This window comes from Oncorhynchus kisutch, linkage group LG5 (assembly GCF_002021735.2).
Source record: "Oncorhynchus kisutch isolate 150728-3 linkage group LG5, Okis_V2, whole genome shotgun sequence".
NCBI classification, from domain to species: domain Eukaryota; kingdom Metazoa; phylum Chordata; class Actinopteri; order Salmoniformes; family Salmonidae; genus Oncorhynchus; species Oncorhynchus kisutch.
In genome coordinates, this window is record NC_034178.2 from 65,661,799 (window position 1) to 65,681,553 (window position 19,755).

At 41.5% G+C, this 19,755-nt stretch overlaps 2 protein-coding genes across 5 annotated transcripts in view; one reads left to right on the top strand and one right to left on the bottom strand.

Moving 5' to 3' along the window:
* Positions 1 to 19,755, top strand: part of rtf2 (replication termination factor 2) — a 58,339-nt gene that overhangs the window by 22,836 nt on the left and 15,748 nt on the right. The gene's annotated exons all lie outside the window — the stretch shown is intronic.
* Positions 8,955 to 18,940, bottom strand: gcnt7 (glucosaminyl (N-acetyl) transferase family member 7). The gene is made up of 4 exons (XM_020483987.2): positions 18,574 to 18,940; positions 10,496 to 11,497; positions 9,673 to 9,768; positions 8,955 to 9,482 (listed from the first exon to the last, which is right to left on the bottom strand). Exons 2-4 carry the CDS (start codon positions 11,460 to 11,462, stop codon positions 9,244 to 9,246), a joined length of 1,302 nt encoding a protein of 433 aa, XP_020339576.1. The 5' UTR covers positions 11,463 to 11,497; positions 18,574 to 18,940; the 3' UTR covers positions 8,955 to 9,243.

The following is a 19,755-nucleotide window of genomic DNA, read 5'->3' on the forward strand; positions in this document are numbered from 1 at the left end:
GGATATAACCCCACCCACTTTGCCAAAGCACAGCCCCCACACCACTAGAGGGATATCTTCAACCACCAACCATACCATCCTGAGACAAGGCCGAGTATAGCCCACAAAGGTCTCCGCCACGGCACAACCCAAGGGGGGGCGCCAACCCAGACAAGAAGATCACATCAGTGACTCAACCCACTCAAGTGACGCACCCCTCCTAGGGACGGCATGAAAGAGCACCAGTAAGCCAGTGACTCAGCCCCTGTAATAGGGTTAGAGGCAGAGAATCCCAGTGGAGAGAGGGGAACCGGCCAGGCAGAGACAGCAAGGGCGGTTCGTTGCTCCAGAACCTTTCCGTTCACCTTCATACTTGATAAGGTTTTTTATCACAGCTAAAGTGGCCAAATAACTTCTAAAAATGTAAGCACATTAATCCAATTTACAAGGTGTGTAGAGCCTAACTGGCATAACATAAGCAGCGTGTGAGTTTCAAGTTTGGGGAAGATCATCTTCACCATTAAAAATACACCTTTATAATAAAAGCATTATATGCATAATGCTTTTTGGTCACTTTTGATAATGATGTTTTCCCGCTAGTGGAACATTTGTGCTTAGCCATGTGTGCATTGCTGCGCTTATAATGTGAAGAAATAGCCTAATAGTTTAAACATTTTAAGCTAAATGTTGTGATCTGCTGTGTCAGCCTCATTGCTTAAAAACGTTTGTTTTGATGCTAGTGGTTGTATTAATTTGGGATCTATCGCATCCCACAACTGTCCCAGACTATGTTTAGAATATTTTCTCACACAGAATAGAATAGGTCGATTTTTGTACTGTGGGAGACAGTTGATTGACATAGGCTAGTGCTTAGGCCTGCTCATGTTGTTGGCTGACGAAAAGTAAATGTGGACAGTTCTTCCAATATCTTCAATATGCACCTCGGAATTGGATAAGGACGTGCGCAGTTGCGTCTCGGATGTGTCTGTCTTCACTTGTAGCCTGTGAGAAAGACCCGATCACGTGATGGAGAGACATGTGAGTGAGATGATTGGTGCTTCGGGATTTTTCTAGGGTGTATTATGGCCACACAAAGGGAATGCCACCGTGAAATTCGAGGCATTTATCAGGTGCTTCTCAAATTGTGAACGAGAGACTGATGAAGTGTGTACAGCCTTTGCAAAAAACTAAGCAGAGCTCATGCCTTTCAATCAACCTTTTTCAAATCATCATTAGTCGCATCATGAAGCCTTACAATGTATTAAAAATTCAAAACATATAGCCCCCACGTTTGTAGAACAACTTGTTAAATTAAACTCTAAATTAAGCTTATAGGAGTACCTATTTCGTTGTTAACTGCTCAACACAGAATAGCTGCATGTGCGCACTCCCTCAAATCGCTTAGAGAAAATATCCTATTCTATTTTATTCAGCTTTGTTCAATTGTATTCTTCATACTATAAAATGTCACAGAATTCTAAGCAAATCTTGTCTGCTAAATGAACTAGTTTAGCCCATAGCCATATGGCATAGTCAGATCAGGACCTAACATAAGGACAACTCAGAGTATGCTATTCTGTTCTTCTGAAATAGACTACATTTTCATTATATCATGTTTCTTTAGACCTGTCTAAAATAAATCATGGATTTATTGTGATAGTGTAGGCTATATTGCATGGAGTTATTGTGAAGGTGTAGGCTATATTACATGGAATTATTGTGAAAGTGTATGCTCTCTCTATTTATTTATTTGACTTTTAAAATGTAGATGCTTCAGAGGTCTGCATCAGTGTGTGGAAGCCAGGAGATGCTAAATATGAGACCGACAGTTATTTGCTTGACAATCACCGGCTGACGAAATTTGTGACTGCCAAAGCCCTACCCGTGGCTATTTCCAAATACCCCGGTGTACTGCCCAAGCCTAACCCTCACTTACACTACCCACTCCCCCGTGGTTTTCTTTGTTATACAAAACCTGCTGTTATAGTCAGTCATCTGTATATTGCCAGTTTAAGAATAACATTTGAGGCACTTCAGGTAGTTTGCTAATGGAGAGAGTGGTGCTGTTTGTGTGACTCTTCTACTGTAGATTACTCAACCTTCAGTACAGCTTGTCCTCTGTCGTGCCCTGCAGAATTTCTGTCAGATGGAGGTGGGGGGGGGTTTCTATCTGTGGACCTTTTAGCTGTTTGTGCTCACTTGTGAATGATGAACTGTTTTTGACTTGTTTGATTCCATTGAGTTGGCCACATTTCCGTTGCTAATGCATCAATAATTTGCTTTGATATGAACATACAACTCTCCCTTTTTGAGTTAATGTAATGATCCAACTTGTTGTTTAGCCAAATAAAGCATATAAAAGGTAGGAGCTACTGTTTCTGTATACCATGGTGCACATAGAAAAGCTCCATGGTGCCTCATCCACCATGCCTGCGCCATAAAGCTGTGACCATGAACCCAAAATTACTGACACCTACATTGCCTTCCTCTTATTTTGTGTACTTCTGTAATTTCCGTCATTTTTTTTTTTTCTTCTACACAATGTTCCTGTAGGTGGTTCTTAAAAACCATTATTTGGTCCACAGTAATAGCCTATGCATTACTTTGATTCTTGCTATGAAAGCGTCTGCCTGTCCCTGTTTCTCAGTCGTCTGCTGTGTGAGTGAGCCACGCTTACTCCCTCTCCCCACTGTGTTCATGGAGGAGGGAGGGATGCATTCTGAGAAGAAAAAGCATATGACCATTGCTCAAATTTGTTTTTCAAAGAAACTATTGTTTTCTGTGAGGATAATCTCAGCTTTCTGTGAGTATTTATTTATTTAAAAAATTTGTTTTACCTTTATTTAACTAGGCAAGTCAGTTAAGAACAATTTCTTATTTTCAATGACAGCCTAGGAACAGTGGGTTAACTGCCTGTTCAGGAGCAGAACGACAGATTTGTACCTTGTCAGCTCGGGGATTCAAACTTGCAACCTTTAAGTTACTAGTACAACGCTCTAACCACTAGGCTACCCTGCCGCCCCAGGGTAGCCTAGTATATAATGTATCTCTTGCCTTTAATATTGAGTTCATGGCACCACTTTACAACCGAGGTAGGCTGTAAGTATGGCTTTGATGTGCCCGCGGAGTAGAGCGCGCCATTTGCAGTGAATAGGCCTACTTCAAGTAGCTTAGGCCTAGCGCTGAAAAAGTCAATCCGCCATCATTACCAAAATGGAAAAATGTAATGATTTTATTATTGAAATATTGAAATAGCATGGACGACCGAGGAAAGACAAATTAGTACAATTTAAGGCCATGTGGCAAGCAATAATGCATACACTAGGGATGGGGGTGTAAGCATGTGGGTCTGGGCAGAGGAGAGGTAGATGTTGTTTGTTGGCGTCTGTAAGTTGTTTTTCGTATGCATATGTTTGTTAATGGTGTGGGGGGTTAAAAAAAATGCCTGGGAAAAAGGGTTTTGTAGGACATTAGCCAACAGTTACTGATTAGGTTAATCAATTAGCCTACATGGTTATATAGCAACAATATCATATTTGGAGTTAGCAATCTACCTAAGTGTTTTGAGTTCCCACTTCCTGGTGGTGAACAATATAGCCTATAGGCTAAATATAGATGTTGGTCAATTTCTCTGTAGAGCAACACATTTTTTTTTATAATTCTGTATCCTATTTTGACAGGTTGCACATCCAAAATATCAATCATGCATTCCATGGATATGTTTGAAATGGTATGATTCAAAAGTAGGCCATCTCAGTTGTAAAGTAACCGTCCATTAATATCGCGTCAAATCAGCATCTAATGTCCATGTCGAGCAAGATGAAACCTCATTGAAAAATGGTAGGCCAACATTTAGGCTTTCGTCCTTCAGACAAGGAGGTGACTGAACATGTTGTTGTGTTTGATGCAAGAAACCACTTTACAAAATAAAATGCATTAATATTCCCATACCATTATTACAGAGAATACTCACAACCGCTCATGCTATAAACACAATCCAGTTCAAAGTGAATGGCACCGATCCATATATGGCAATAGTTATTTGCATACAGGTCTACTGCACCTCTGATTGGTTATGGTCTGTGTAGAGTACTGGCTGAGTCGTGTATGTCGATGCAATAGAATCGTACTTCGATGCGTTCTGCCTACAACAAAATCTTCCATAGTTACTTTTGCATACTAAGGGTTGCATAATTAGTTTTGTTTCGGTATGTTGCGTTGAAAGTGGCTAATATTGCGATGATTCGATCACAATTCCCAAAGAAGAGAAAGGTTGGTTAGTGTTAACTAAGGGGGAAAACTCGAAAGTTGAGTGAAGTTCAGTCTCGTGCTTCTCTATGCGAGCTGATATTTCTTCTGTTCTGCAGTCCCGGGGGGAGCTGCGTACCCCCGCGCACAGCTTAGAGGGAATATTGGTTGAGAGCGCAGAAATTTGTTGGAGAGAGCAGATGTTCCTCGAGTGGATATGCCAAACTTGAGAGCTGACAAGTGTGAGTTTGGGCAAGCAGAACATCATTGCCACAGAAAAAAATAAGTATGTTTGAATAAAAAAATATAGAACCTTAAGCAAAGAAACATGATTCAAATGTGTACATTTTTATTTAAAATTGTCCAACAATAGTCACGTCTTTGTCAAGTTTTCACCACAGAGTTTCTAAACCATACTGTACTGTCTTTGTTTTAACTTTACATTTCTGATGTTGCTCTCTCAAGTCTTGACACCTTTTGGGTTTCAATTTCTCTTTTTTTTTCTCGATTGGATTTCAGGCTGATGAGGGCTGACTTAGTCGGATGCGTGTCTAGAACACCTTAAATTGGTCACTTTCATTGGAGTGATGGACAAACTAACAAATGCTTGCCATTTTTCAGTCCAGTGTTGTCATGTGATTGGTTGAGTCCTCTTGGGTGCATGATGTCAAACAGATGCGCTTCAGAACCATATGTTTAGCTTGCTAGCCAGCTTGAATAGTAAGCACTGAATGACTTGGAAAACCCAGCCTCAACTCATCCTCTGCTCGCTCGACCGCATCCTGCGCTCTCGACTGGTCTGTGTGCTGGCGGGACCCATCCTCTGCTTGCTCAACAACATTCTGAGCTCTCGACTGGTTTGTGTGCTGGCGGGACCCATCCTTTGCTTGCTCGACCACATTCTGAGCTCTCGACCGGTTTGTGTGCTGGCGGGACCCATCCTCTGCTCGCACGACCACATTCTGAGCTCTCGACTGGCTTGTATGCTCCTGGGACCCATCCTCTGCTCGTTCGACCACGGTCTGTGTGGGGGCGGGATCTTCTGCTCGCATGACCCCATCTTCTGCACTTACAACGCAGTGTTCGCTTGCTCAATGATGTGTCATCTTGCTCGACATCTTGCACGCAATGGACTTTAGAGGCTGATTTGACACCATACATTAAAACTTTCTTCAAATCTTTGTATTTATTGTCATCGAGCAAAATAGCTACATTTGTCACAATATTACTTTTTGTCCATATCACCCAGCTCTAGCACTTCCCCCAAAATAATTTAACATAATTCATCGCAAGAAATGGGTACATTTATCGTGATATGTATTTTGTCTATATCGCCCAGTTCTACTTCTCCATCTACCATGCCTGCCCCATCCACCACGCCTTCCGCCTGCCCCATCCGCCATGCTTTCCCGATCTGCCATGCCTTCCTCCATATCTGCCCCATTCACCACTCCATACGTCATGCTTTCCCGATCTGCCATGCCTTCCTCCATACCTGCCCCATCCACCACTCCATACGCCATGCTTTCCCGATCTGCCATGCCTTCCTCCATACCTGCCCCATCCACCACTCCATCCGCCATGCTTTCCCGATCTGCCATGCCTTCCTCCATACCTGCCCCATCCACCACTCCATACGCCATGCTTTCCCGATCTGCCATGCCTTCCTCCATACCTTCCCCATCCACCACTCCATACGCTATGCTTTCCCGATCTGCCATGCCTTCCTCCATACCTGCCCCATCCACCACTCCATACGCCATGCTTTCCCGATCTGCCATGCCTTCCTCCATACCTGCCCCATCCACCACTCCATACGCCATGCTTTCCCGATCTGCCATGCCTTCCTCCATACCTGCCCCATCCACCACTCCATTCGCCATGCTTGCCCCACTGTGTTCTCGCCTTTTATTGACGACATGTTCTATTTACGGTAACAATGTGATAAGAGAAATAGGACACACAATACACAGGGAGTCCTATTGAGAAACAACAGATGGCCTCTGAAAATCTATGTGCTGTGAACGTACGACAGGAACAACCAACTCCTAGCCGTCCACCACGCTAGCGGTGCTTTAATGCTGAGCCCCCTCGGTGTCATGGAAACCAGATAACCCCCAGATCTGTGCCTGTCATTATTCCCATGATGCCTCCTGCCAGCTGAGCGGAGGCTGAGCCAGGCTATATGAGGAAGCTGCCAGATGATAGGAAACAGATGCTGCTGTGGTATAGGCAGAGGGAGCAACACAACAGGTCACCTCTCTGACTCCAATGTTTAATGTATTCAAAGCATTTGGGAATTTCCATGAATAGCTACACTTCAAAACAAACAAGTTTTGGGTAAAAAAAAATGTATGCTGTACGATTTCCATAAACAAAGCCCTTGATAATATCACATGTTAAATCCATTGTTTACACAACATTTGAAAATGGCTTGATGTCAAAGTGAAAGTTGAATACCATAACAGCCTCTTCCTCATTTCCATTGGTTGGAACCTGTTCTCTTCAATTGGTGGTGCAAATGTAGAATAATAGTGAAGATATCAAAACTATGAAATAACATACATGGAATCATGTAGTAACAAAAAAAAAGTATTCAACAAATCCAGATATTTGATATTTGATATTCTTCAAAGTAGCCACCCTTCACCTTGATGACAGCTTTACACACAGTGCTGTCGCTGGCCTACACGTAGTACCTCATCATTTAAAAGTGGAATTATGTTTTTAGAAATTGTTACACATTAATACAAAATCAAAAACAAATGTAGAGTCAATACGTATTCAACTCCTTTCTTATGGCAAGCCTAAAAATGTTAAGGGGGATTTTTTTTTACAAGTCACATAAGTTAAATGGACTCACTCTCTGTGCCATAGTGTTTAACATGATATTTTGAATGACTACCTCATCTCCGTACCCCCACACATACAATTATCTATAATGTCCCAAAGTCGAGCAGTGAATTTCAAACACCAGAGTCAACCACAAAGATAAGGGAGGGCACCTATTGGTAGATTTGTAAAAAATTAAGAAAATTAGACATTGAATATCCCTTTTGAGCATGGTGAAGTTATTCATTACAATTATACAACACAGTCACTACAAAGTTACAGGCTTTGCCAGAGACGTTGCCGGAGAGGAAGGAAACCATGAGGCCAATGGTAACATTAACGTGGTTTAATGGCTGTGAAAGGAGAGAACTGAGGACGGATCAACAACGTAGTTACTCCACAATACTAACTGAAATGACACAGTGAAAAGAAGTAAGACTGTACAGAATAAAAAATATTCAAAAATATGCATCTTGTTTAGGCACTCAAATAAAACTGCAAAAAATGTGGCAAAGAAAATAACATTTATGTCCTGAATACAAAATGTTTGGGGCAAATCCAACACAACACATCACTGTGTACCACGCTTCATATTTTCAATGGTGGTGGCTGCATCATGTTATGGGTATGCTTGGCAAGGACTAGGGAGGTTCTTGGGGGGGGGGGAATAAACAGAATAGAGCTAAGCACAGGCAAAATCCTAGAGGAAAACTTGATTCAGACACAGGGACACAGCTTTTTAAGCAGGACAAATATAATAGCTTACTTTAAATAGATTGTTCTTAACATGTAATCCAGTGTAACAAAAAAACATTTTTTTTTTCGTTTTTGAAATGGCAATACATTTTCAAGTTGTTGCCACACATCCAAGCCACCATGTTCAGAGTTGTGTATTGGTCTCGCCTGTACAGTTTACTGAATCCCTTTGGTACAGTGGCCTATTTGGGTCTGTTGACAAAGTGCACCACATGTCTCTGAAGGGCCTTGTGTGGTGCAGCGGGGGGGGACTTATGAATTCCTTACTGATTATGGTTGCGTCATCCTCTCAACCAATGTGCCCCTTAAGGCGTCATTATACATAGTTCGAGGTTTGGTTTGCTCCAAGCAGAACTCGTCTAGAAACAAAGTGGCAATATTACAAAAATGAATATTTGTCCCTCTTGAGCCACCCTAGCAACAACATAGCCAGTACACTTCCTCAAAATATCCCAAATTAATGAAAAATTCATCAAGAAATCTGTAATAAATGTTGACATTTTTGCAGAGGTTGTCTTAGTTATGCAATTTTACATCTAAGATGTTTGGTGCAGTATTTCTCAAGAGAAAAAATGTGCATGAAAACTAGTCCTCTCTCGTTGAATGACAACAAACACGTGATTGAAGAATCCAGTCCATACTTCTCACGTAGGGCTGGGCGGTATACCCTATTTGACTATATACAGTACCAGTATTGATGCACGGACCGGTTTGAGTTTTTACTTGACCTTCTATAACAGTATTTCAATTCAATTCATCTATCAAATACAAGGGAGGAGCAAAAACCAACAGACACTCGGCCCTCCGTGGAATGAGTTTCATACGTGGTATAAATAGAGAGAACCCCCACTGAAGCCATCCTAGAACTACTCATAAAGCATATTTAGAACTTTTATTCAAAAAAATAAAATACAGTCAAAAACATTGTAATATGATATTTTGTCCATATCGCCCAGCCCTATTCCCACTCCTAGTAGGAGTAGCACTGTAGACCAATCACTGACGAATGGGCGTAGACTTCGGCTACTGAACTTTGATTTGTCTCAATAAAAAATGTTGTGTGCTCAAACAGCCGAAAAAATGAACAAAATGTTCACAATGTTGTCATAATATATGCAGAAACTATTCAGGCATGTGGCTTTAGTGATACCAAGTTTTTTATTTTTTTTTATCAAAAAGCATTTTTAGGACAACCGAGATATGTCAATAACAAGTCTTCTCTGGTCACCTCACATTCGGTTTCCTACGATTGGAGAGGAATTCATCTTTTAATTACGTATCCATGCAGTGACATTCTCAAGATTTGGGCTTAACGCACCAAGCAGCACACCCTAGCAGCACACTTTAGTACAGCCCTCTAAAGCGATTCAGTAACCAACAAGTCTATTGGAGATGTACATTCCGGTCAGGAGGAACCCCACGGACTCGTCAAAGTCCCACTGTGGCGTTGAAAAGACCGGTTTTGTTGCCTTGCGTGGCAAGTTGCCACCATGACTGAATGGGAACCGTGGCTTGCTGCAGGACCTTTTCCCTGTGCCACTGCTCCAGGCAGTCCAAAGCATCTGGGAAGGTCTTGCTCTCAAACTTGTTGGCAAACATGCTGTTTCTGTTGATGATCCACTGCAAATCCTCCAGACCGTAGATGCAGATGTCCCTGACATAACGACCTGCGGAAAGACGAGCAGCAGCAGAAAGGGCATCAAGATGAGATCAGATCAGTGTCAACTGCTGTTGTGTAAACTGTTTACTTCCTAATCAGAAGGCTAATCTAATCTGGAACCAAAGAGCAAAACATGCCCTAGACAAGTGAGGTCAAGACTGTAAACTGACAATGACTGGGATCAGGAGTTGTGGTACCTTTGCATCCATTGTGTTCCATCCCCTCTTGGTCCCTCCATTTTATTGCCCGGATCTCGCCGCTCCAACCTCCGTCTACATGACTTCCTGGCGCTTCTAGGAGCAGATAACCGATCCAAAACAGATTAAATCTCATTCTCACATTTCATTATTCAAAGCCTTTTGATTGTCATCAATGATTCATGGGACACTGATCTACTCATATACTGTAGATAAAGCAAGCTGCAAATAAATCAGAGCCTACAGTATGAATGAATTCCCCCAAACTTAATTTTAAGTCCTTTTAGGGAGTTTTTCCTAGCCACTGTGCATCTGCATTACTTGCTCTTTGGGGATTTAGGCTGAGCATCTGTAAAGCACTTTGACAACTGCTCATGTAAAAATGGCTTTATAAAATTGATTGAGCTAGGCTGCCCTACTGTACTTGAAACAATGTGGGGATGTTGAACACATTCCTTTAAGTTTCAAGCTTTATAAAGGCTAAAAGTAATCTTTGAACAGTGAACATCCCAAATAAATTTGTTTGCCTTTCATGAAATTACATGAACTCACAGGTACTGGGCCGCCAGGATTTATTGACTTCGCATAGCTTTTTCGTCTCCTAGGTGTTTGCTTTTGGAATGCATTTAAAATTGGAAAGGTTGTATATGGAAAGGTCTAGGGTTGTAGAAGTCTCATCTGTTTTCCTCACGGATGTAACAGTTCTAAATGTCCCTATATATTGCCATAAGCTCAGTACCAAGGGTGTTGTGGAGATGAACTTCTATTGGCCACTGTATTACAAAGTTGCTTGTTATGAGCAGTTCTAAAGCCTGGCCTTTACCTTTGATGTGATTGAGTGTCACCCAGTAGTGCTCATCTGGGCTGAATGTGTCTTTGGACCACTCCAGCAAGTCCCTGGACACCTGACTTCTCAGTACAAACTCCACAAAGGTCCTTGTTAGCGCGTAGTAGGCTGTTCCAAAGTAAATCTGCACCCCATGGGGTGGAGCACCCTTCTTTGGTGCTCCTCGCTTGGGGGCCACAAGGAAGCCCCTGATCTCCCTGTACCTCAGCTGAGTCCGGTGCCTCATGGACGCCGGCTGCTTGATGCCCGGGGTCATGTTCCTGTCCCTCCACTTCTTGCTCTGCATGTAGCGCACCAGCTCCAGGTTGCTTTTGACGGGGAAGTCCTGGCCGCACAGGTTGACCACCTTCCTCCAAGGCACCGGAGATGCCACCAGGTCCCTCATACAGTTGATGTCAGCCTGTAGCCGCGAGTAGCCGGCGTAGGTCACCATCTCGCTGCGGCTGACCAGGAACACGTTGGGGAAGCAGCCCACCAGGCTATCCACGGCTTCACTGTACTCCTGCGGAGCCTTGACGTCCACATGGATACAGTAGACATTCTGGGGTGCGTAGATGGCCCTCAGCAGGCGCACGAGCAGCTCGAGCTCCTTGTGGACGGTGAGGATGAAGGCCAGAGGGTAGTCTTCCTCCTCACGACTCAGCGGGCTGGTGACGAAGTGGAGCTCCCTCACCAGGCGGGAGCAGTCCAGGTCCCCACCTACACCCCCCATACCCAGAAGATAGCTCTCCACCTGGCAGTCGTGGCGTTGCCATGCTGGAGAGCCATCAGTGCTGGGGAGGAAGGCTTGGCAGTACTGGGAGAAGGGCCTGCAGCCCAAGGGCCCGTGCTGAGCCTGGGGATCTGTAGGGGCCTTGGTACTCAGGTAGATCACAGAGCAGATGAACATGCAGATTCCCAGGCAGAACAGGAAACTGCACTTGGTGCCTTCCAGCTGGAGCATAATAGTCCAGCACCGGACGGTCACCACGCAACCACCTGCAACAAAAGACCAAGGTTAGGCTGTGCTTTGAAACAACAAAGCCCGACTCGGGACAGTAAAAGTCTCTAAGACTCTGACCCTTCCATACAGAAGACCCAAAATTATCCATGACAATGTTTTACAATCTGAGACTCTGTTTGGTTTCCTTGGTGCTGCTTAGTTGGGGTTCTTTCTAGAGGTGTTTAACGATCCAGCATACAGCAAGAAAGAGCAGCTTTCTATGGAGCTCGTGGTAGTCCGATAACAACAGATTCAGACTCATGAAACAAGTGTTTAGAGAGAAAATACATTGCCAGTGCAGCTGGATGGACTTAGGAACCCGGCTCAGGAAGTTGAAGAAATGAAACACTAAGCAGTACAGGTAGCTTGCTCTCCTTTACCACTAGCAGTCTACTAGGTAATTGCTTCCCAGGTCCCCAGGGCCGTTACCAAGTGAGGCAATATTGCCTTTTCCTTTTGTGCAACAGAGGCATGGAACAGTCTGCAAACTACGTTTCACATCGATGTACTCGTGCTCCTTCTGTTGAGGAGGTGTGTACGTGTTTCCTGTAGGCCTAATCCACTCTTAATAACGTGTTGTGCTGTTTGTATTGTATGTCGAAATGTTTTAATGTTGTAAGGACTGCTGCTGCTTTCTTGGTCAGGTCTACATTGCAAAATAGGGATTTCTTCCTGGTTAAATAAAACATTTAAAAAATCAAATGTATGAAGAAGGACTGAGAAGCTCAGTTCTGGTGACTTTTTAAAAGGACATTCTAGTCCAAAAATGATTTTTGTTTAAATTATGTTGACACCATATTGGCTAAATGATTTGTTTAAATTATGTTTAACATATTGGGGCATGCATATAGCCTATGCATGTTCCATATTATCAGGTATGCTTTTAGCAATGAGCATTATCACCTGTTGCCCAACTGATGCAGTATTTTGGCAATAAATAAATAGGCTAAATCATGGGGTTGCCTATCTGCATTTACCCACTGTACCCTATTTGGCTAATCATTTTCTAGATACCAAATGTGATCTTTTAACTAGATAGCATCCTATTGATTAATTTTATGTCCCAAAAAACATACATAAACACAGTGAATGTAATGTAACACTACCTTTTAGGGTAACTTGGTAAACTGCTACCCGGGGTAACTCTACTTCTCAGATAAACATATTTTTAGGTGGGGTGGTGTTTTACACCAAGTTACCCTGTAATTGAGCCTTGTTACCTCTAGCCCCACTCTCCTCTATGCACTCATAGCAAATTGTGGAGCGGTAACATGCTTAACCATGACTCTGCATATTTAGGAGTTGAGAAATAAATAAAGTAGGAATGGAAAACTAGGATCCCCCCGATTTTTAACAATGGCCATCAGAACTGCTGTTTTCCCCGTGATTGTAAAACTTGTGCATTGACTGCTTGTCAGAATGCATGTTTCCCTCCCTATGGCACATGAATGCACCTGTAGAGGAATATTTATCTTGTATAGAACACACAACAAAAAGCCGACTAGGTACAGTGCCTTCCAGAAAGTATCCATACCTCTTTACTTTAGTCCACATTTTGTTGTGTTACAGCCTGAAATCAAAATGGATTAAATAGATTTTTCTTTTCACCCATCTACACACAATATCCCATAATGAAAAAGTGAAAATGTTTTAAAACATGTTTGCATGTTAAATGAAAATGAAATACAGATGTATTTCAATAAGTATTCACACCCCTGAGTTAATATATGTTAGAATCACCTTTGGCAGCGATTACAGCTATGAGTCTTTCTGGGTAAGTCTCTTTGCACATCTGGATTGTACAATATTTGCACATTATTCTTTAAAAAACGTAAAGCTCTGTCAAGTTGGTTGTTGATCATTGCTAGACAGCCATTTTCAAGTCTTGCCATAGATTTTCATGTCAATTTAAGTCAAAACTGTACCACTTAGGAATGTTGTGTTTATTTGGCCTTGTGTTTTTCGTTATTGTCCTGCTGAAAGGTGAATTTGTCTCCCAGTGTCTGTTGGAAAGCAGACTGAACCAGGTTTTCCTCTAGGATTTTGCCTGTGTGCTTGCTTCTATTCCAATTATTTTTATATATTAAAAAAATACTCCCTAGTCATGGCCGATGACAAGCATACCCATACCATGATGCAGCCACCACCATGCTTGAAAATATGAAGAGTGGTACTCAGTGACGTGTTGTTGGATATGCCCCAAACATAATGCTTTTTATTCAGGACATAAAGTGAATGTCATTGCCACATTTTTTGCTGTTTTACATTAGTGCCTTATTGCAAACAGGATGCATGTTTTAGAGTATTTGTATTCTGTACAGGCTTCCTTCTTTTCACCCCGTAATTTAGGTTAGTATTGTGGAGTAACTACAATGTTGTTGATCCATCATCAGTTTTCTCCTGTCAAAGCCATTCAACTCTGTAACTGTTTTAAAGTCACCATTGGCCTCATGGTGAAATCGTTGAACGGTTTCCTTCCTCTTGAGGCAACTGAGTTAGGAAGGACGCCTGTATCTTTGTAGTGACTGGGTGTGTTGATAAACCATTCAAAGTATAATTAATAACTTCACCATGCTCAAATGGATATTCAATGTCTACTTATTTTTTTTATTTTTTTTTTGTCTTCAATGCGAGGCATTCGAAAAACCTCCCTGGTCTTTGTGGTTGTATTTGAAATTCACTGCTCAACTGAGAGACCTTACAGATAATTGTTTGTGTGGGGTACAGAGATGAGGTAGTCATAAAAAAATGATGTTTAACACTATTATTGCACATAGTGAGTACATGCAACTTATTATGTGACTTGTTAAGCACATAAAATGGATGGAATACTTATTGACTCCCGACATTTCAGCTTTTCATTTTTAGTCTATACAAAAGAGTTAAAGTTTCATATGAGTAAATCAGTCAATTTAAAATAAATAAATTAGGCCCTAATCTATGGATTTCACATGACTGGGAATACAGATATGCATATGTTGGTCCCAGATACCTTAGGAAAAAAGGTAGGGATGTGGAGCAGAAAACCAGTCGGTATCCTGTGTGACCACCATTTGCCTCTTTCAGCATGACACATCTTCCTATAGAGTTGATCAGGCTGTTGATTGTGGTTTGTGGAATGTTTTCCCACTCCTCTTCAATGGCTGTGCAAAGTTGCTGGATATTTGCGGGAACTGGGAAACGCTGTCGTACACATCGATCCAGATCATCCCAAACATGCCGAATGGGTGACATTGAGCATGCAGGCCATGACAACTGGGACATTTTCAGCTTCCGGGAATTGTGTACAGATACATGGGGCTGTACATTATCATGCTGAAACATGAGGTGTGGCGGGGGATGAATGACATGACAATGGGCCTCAGGATCTCGTCAGGGTATCTCTGTGCATTCGAATTGCCATTGATAAAATACAATTGTATTCATGGTCTGTAGCTTATGCCTGCCCATACCATAACCCTACCTCCACCATTGGGCAATCCGCTTGCCCACACGACACCATACACGCTGTATGTGGCATTGTGTTGTGTGACAAAACTGCACATTTTAGAGTGGCCTTTTTTTCCCTCCCCAGCACGAGGTGCACATGTCTAATGATCATGCTGTTTAATCAGCTTCTTGATATTCCACTCCTGTCAGGTGGATGGATTATCTTGGCAATGGACAAATGCTCACTATATAGGATGTAAACAAATCTGTGTACAACATTTGTGAGAAATAAGCTTTTTGTGCTTGTGTAACATTTCTGGGATATTTTATTTTAGCTCATGAAACATGGGACCAACACTTCACATGTTGCGTTGATGTTTTTGTTCAGTATAATTATTTAGTAATTCCACTTTGACATTATGGGGTATTGTGTGTAGGCCAGTGTCACAAAATCACAATTTTATCCATTTTAAATTCAGGCTGTAACACAACAGAATGTGGAAAATGTCGAGGGGTGTGAATAGTTTCTGAAGGCACTGTAACTAGATGAACTTTTCTACTATGGGGTAGTCTGATTTTTATATTCATTACCTGTTTTGTTTGTAGAAGAAAAGTAAATGTTGACTGTTCTAGCATCTTCAAAGTGTTTTTATTTCTTCATATTACATCTTTTTCTGGAGGATCTAGCTATGATTTTGCCGTGGCGCCACACCATATGTAAATGACTACAGCGGAAACACTCTAGCTCCTATATACAATATCCCTTCTCTAAATAGAAGCACATGGCCGTCGTTACCTTCATTCATTTACATTTTTCAATAATAAGTGGACACGGCTTAATCATCACGTCGATCTACCAGTTGCTCCTGCTAACAGATTAATTATCTCCCTACGAAGTGAGCTACACTGCTTTGCTTCGTTCACCGAGAGTCAATAAGAATCGTCTAGAAAAAGGAGACGTTTTGCTCTTTAACACCCTCTAGAGTCGCCTAACAGCACACTAGAGAGACGTATTCTCACCTGAGACTTGCTGAAACCCTGTAATCGGTGGCAACCTGTCGCAGAGATTTGGACATTGGGCTTGTTATGGAAACGTGTGAGAGTATAATGAGATCACAAGGGTCTCTCACAGAAAGGACACAGGCCATTCTGACATTAGGAAAAGAACAAACAAATTTGATCTCTGCAGTAACTACGTCAACAGACAGAGAAAGCTGTCTAGGCATACTGACCCGTGAAGTAGAGTAGCTGTCTTGTTTGCTCATGACAAATGTTTTAACTGCCATTGATTCATTGTTGCAGTAACAGTTAATAGGAAACATTTTAACTGGAAGTTAAATCGTCGACTGGAGTTGTTTAATTTCGACAACTCAAAACATTGTGTAGAATGCAGTTTATCCAGTTAACTGATCTATAGTTCATCCAGTATGTCGCTATAGATCCCGTATGTCACTATAGATCAGTTGATCCAGTATGTTACTATAGATCAGTTAATCCAGTATGTTACTATAGATCAGTATGGTACTATAGATCAGTTGATCTAGTATGTTACTATAGATCAGTATGGTACTATAGATCAGTTGATCCAGTATGTTACTATAGATCAGTATGTTACTATAGATCAGTTGATCTAGTATGTTACTATAGATCAGTTAATCCAGTATGTTACTATAGATCAGTTGATCTAGTATGTTACTATAGATCAGTATGGTACTATAGATCAGTTAATCCAGTATGTTACTATAGATCAGTATAGATCAGTATGTTACTATAGATCAGTTGATCCAGTATGTTACTATAGATCAGTATGTCAGTATAGATCAGTTGATCCAGTATGTTACTATAGATCAGTTGATCTAGTATGCCACTATAGATCAGTATGTCAGTATAGATCAGTTGATCTAGTATGTTACTATAGATCAGTATGTCAGTATAGATCAGTTGATTCAGTATGTTACTATAGATCAGTTGATCTAGTATGTCACTATAGATCAGTATAGATCAGTATGTTACTATAGATCAGTTTATCCAGTATGTCACTATAGATCAGTTGATCCAGTATGTCACTATAGATCAGTATAGATCAATTAATCCAGTATGTTACTATAGATCAGTATGTTTCTATAGATCAGTTGATCCAGTATGTCACTATAGATCAGTTAATCCAGTATGTTACTATAGATCAGTATGTTACTATAGATCAGTTGATCCAGTATGTTACTATAGATCAGTATAGATCAGTATGTTACTCTAGATCAGTATAGATCAGTATGTTACTATAGATCAGTATAGATCAGTATGTTACTATAGATCAGTATAGATCAGTATGTTACTATAGATCAGTATAGATCAGTTGATCCAGTATGTCACTATAGATCAGTTAATCCAGTATGTTACTATGGATCAGCATGTTACTATAGATCGGTATAGGTCAATTAATCCAGTATGTTACTATAGATCATTTTATCCAGTATGTTACTATAGATCATTTTATCCAGTATGTTACTATAGATCAGTTGATCCAGTATGTTACTATAGATCAGTATGTTACTATAGATCAGTATGTCAGTATAGATCAGTATGTCACTGTAGATCAGTTGATCCAGTATGTTACTATAGATCAGTATGTCACTATAGATCAGTTAATCCAATATGTTACTATAGATCAGTTGATCCAGTATGTTACTATAGATCAGTTGATCCAGTATGTTACTATAGATCAGTTGATCCAGTATGTCACTATAGATCAGTATAGATCAGTATGTTACTATAGATCCATATAGGTCAGTATAGATCAGTATGTCACTATAGATCAGTTGATTCAGTATGTTACTATAGATCTGTATAGATCAGTATGTTGCTATAGATCAGTTGATCCAGTATGTTACTATAGATCAGTTGATCCAGTGTGTCACAGTATGTCAGTATAGATCAGTATAGATCAGTATGTTGCTATAGATCAGTTGATCCAGTATGTTACTATAGATCAGTTGATCCAGTATGTTACTATAGATCAGTATAGATCAGTAGTATGTTAATATAGATCAGTATGTTACTATAGATCAGTAGATCAGTTAATCCAGTATGTTACTATAGAGCAGTATAGATCAGTATGTTAATATAGATCAGTTAATCCCGTATGTTACTATAGATCAGTTGATCCAGCATGTTACTATAGATCAGTTGATCCAGCATGTTACTATAGATCAGTATGTTACTATAGATCAGTATAGATCAGTATGTTACTATAGATCAGTATAGATCAGTATGTTACTATAGATCAGTTAATCCAGTATGTTACTATAGAGCCGTTTATCCGGTAGGTCATTCTAGATCAGTTTATACGGTAGGTCACTATAGATCAGTATAGGAAGTCATGATTGCCAAAAAGAGCTGACTTTACCACCACCTGTTGCCATTATAAGATTAAACACTGCTGGTTCTCATGGAGACATACGTTTATTTGTTTATCACCAGTTAATGAACCCAATATTCAAACACTCCTAGGTGTTTGTAATTAATAGCTCATCGGGGCGATGTGTGTAACCACCACCATTTCGATAAATACAATCTTTCATCAACTCCAAGAGTTAATGAAACCCACACACAGAGAAAGAGCCTCAGGCAAAGGCTAGCCAGTTACCTTAATTGCAGTTGAGCCCGGGTCCTTTTGCTGAAGAAGATCTTAAGCATTAAACCCCTGACCAAAACATGGCGAGCCGGAACCAGCAGGGAGTCATGCCAGGTGCACACAGGGAGCTGGAACCATTGGTCGGCAAGCGATGGGCGGGTGGAGCTGAAGCTGTTGCTGCGCGCTGCTTTTGTTGTAGTTGTCTCTGGGAAGCACGTGGCTCGCAAGGTCGCTGTGCTCTGCGTGTTTCCCAGTTTTTTTTGTTTTGTGTGTGCGTCTGCGTCTGTCATTTCTTGCCCTCGCGTCTGTTTTTGAGGCACTCCCTCTGCATTTCCCCTGAGACATTGGCCGGCCCTGCCTGGTAACAGGCGGCTTCTCTCTCATTTGGCGCACACACACACACACACACACTCACACACACACACACACACACACACACACACACACACACAAGCACACACAAGCACCGGCAACCAACAGTCTCCTCCCCCATTCAAACTACTCCTGATGTCCTTTTCTTTCTCTTCCTCCTCTCTCTTTCGCTCTCTCATCCTCTCACCCCATCTCACTTCCTTTAATTTACCTATTTCTGATTTTTTTTAAATTAAAAAGCCACCCCAATCTCCTTTCTTCCATTTTCAGATGTGCAGCAGTCACAGCATGGAGTATAATTTCCTTGCCTCCGTTTGCCTTTCTCTTTGCCTTTTTCATTTCGTTGCCTCTGTCTGTTTCTCTTTCTGTCTTGGTCTCTATCTGTCTGTGTTTCTTTATTTTCTTTGAGACCTCTCTGGTGGTTATGCTGCCTGTGGTTTGTTTAGTACTGAGTAGAGGGAGGCCAGCAGCGACGACAGCCCCAGCCAAGGTTTGTTTGCTGCCTGATCAGCGACTGAGATTAGCCCTCGTTGTGTTAACAGGGCCACATGTTCAGAGGTCACATTGAGCTGCCACCAGGACACAATAGGTCCCCCCTGCTGGTTGGCTTTTGTCTTCCTTTGGCTGAGTGTGACGTTATTAGTCTGCATGTGTCTAACCTCTCGTTTTATTAATGAATTAAACATTCAGTAGTGATCCACATAGATCAGTGTTTTTTGTTTTTATGGACAAATCGTGATAGGGAGTCCCATAGGGCGGCGTACAATTGGCCCAGAGTCGTCCGGGTTTGGGGAGGGGTAGGCCGTCATTGTAAATAATAAT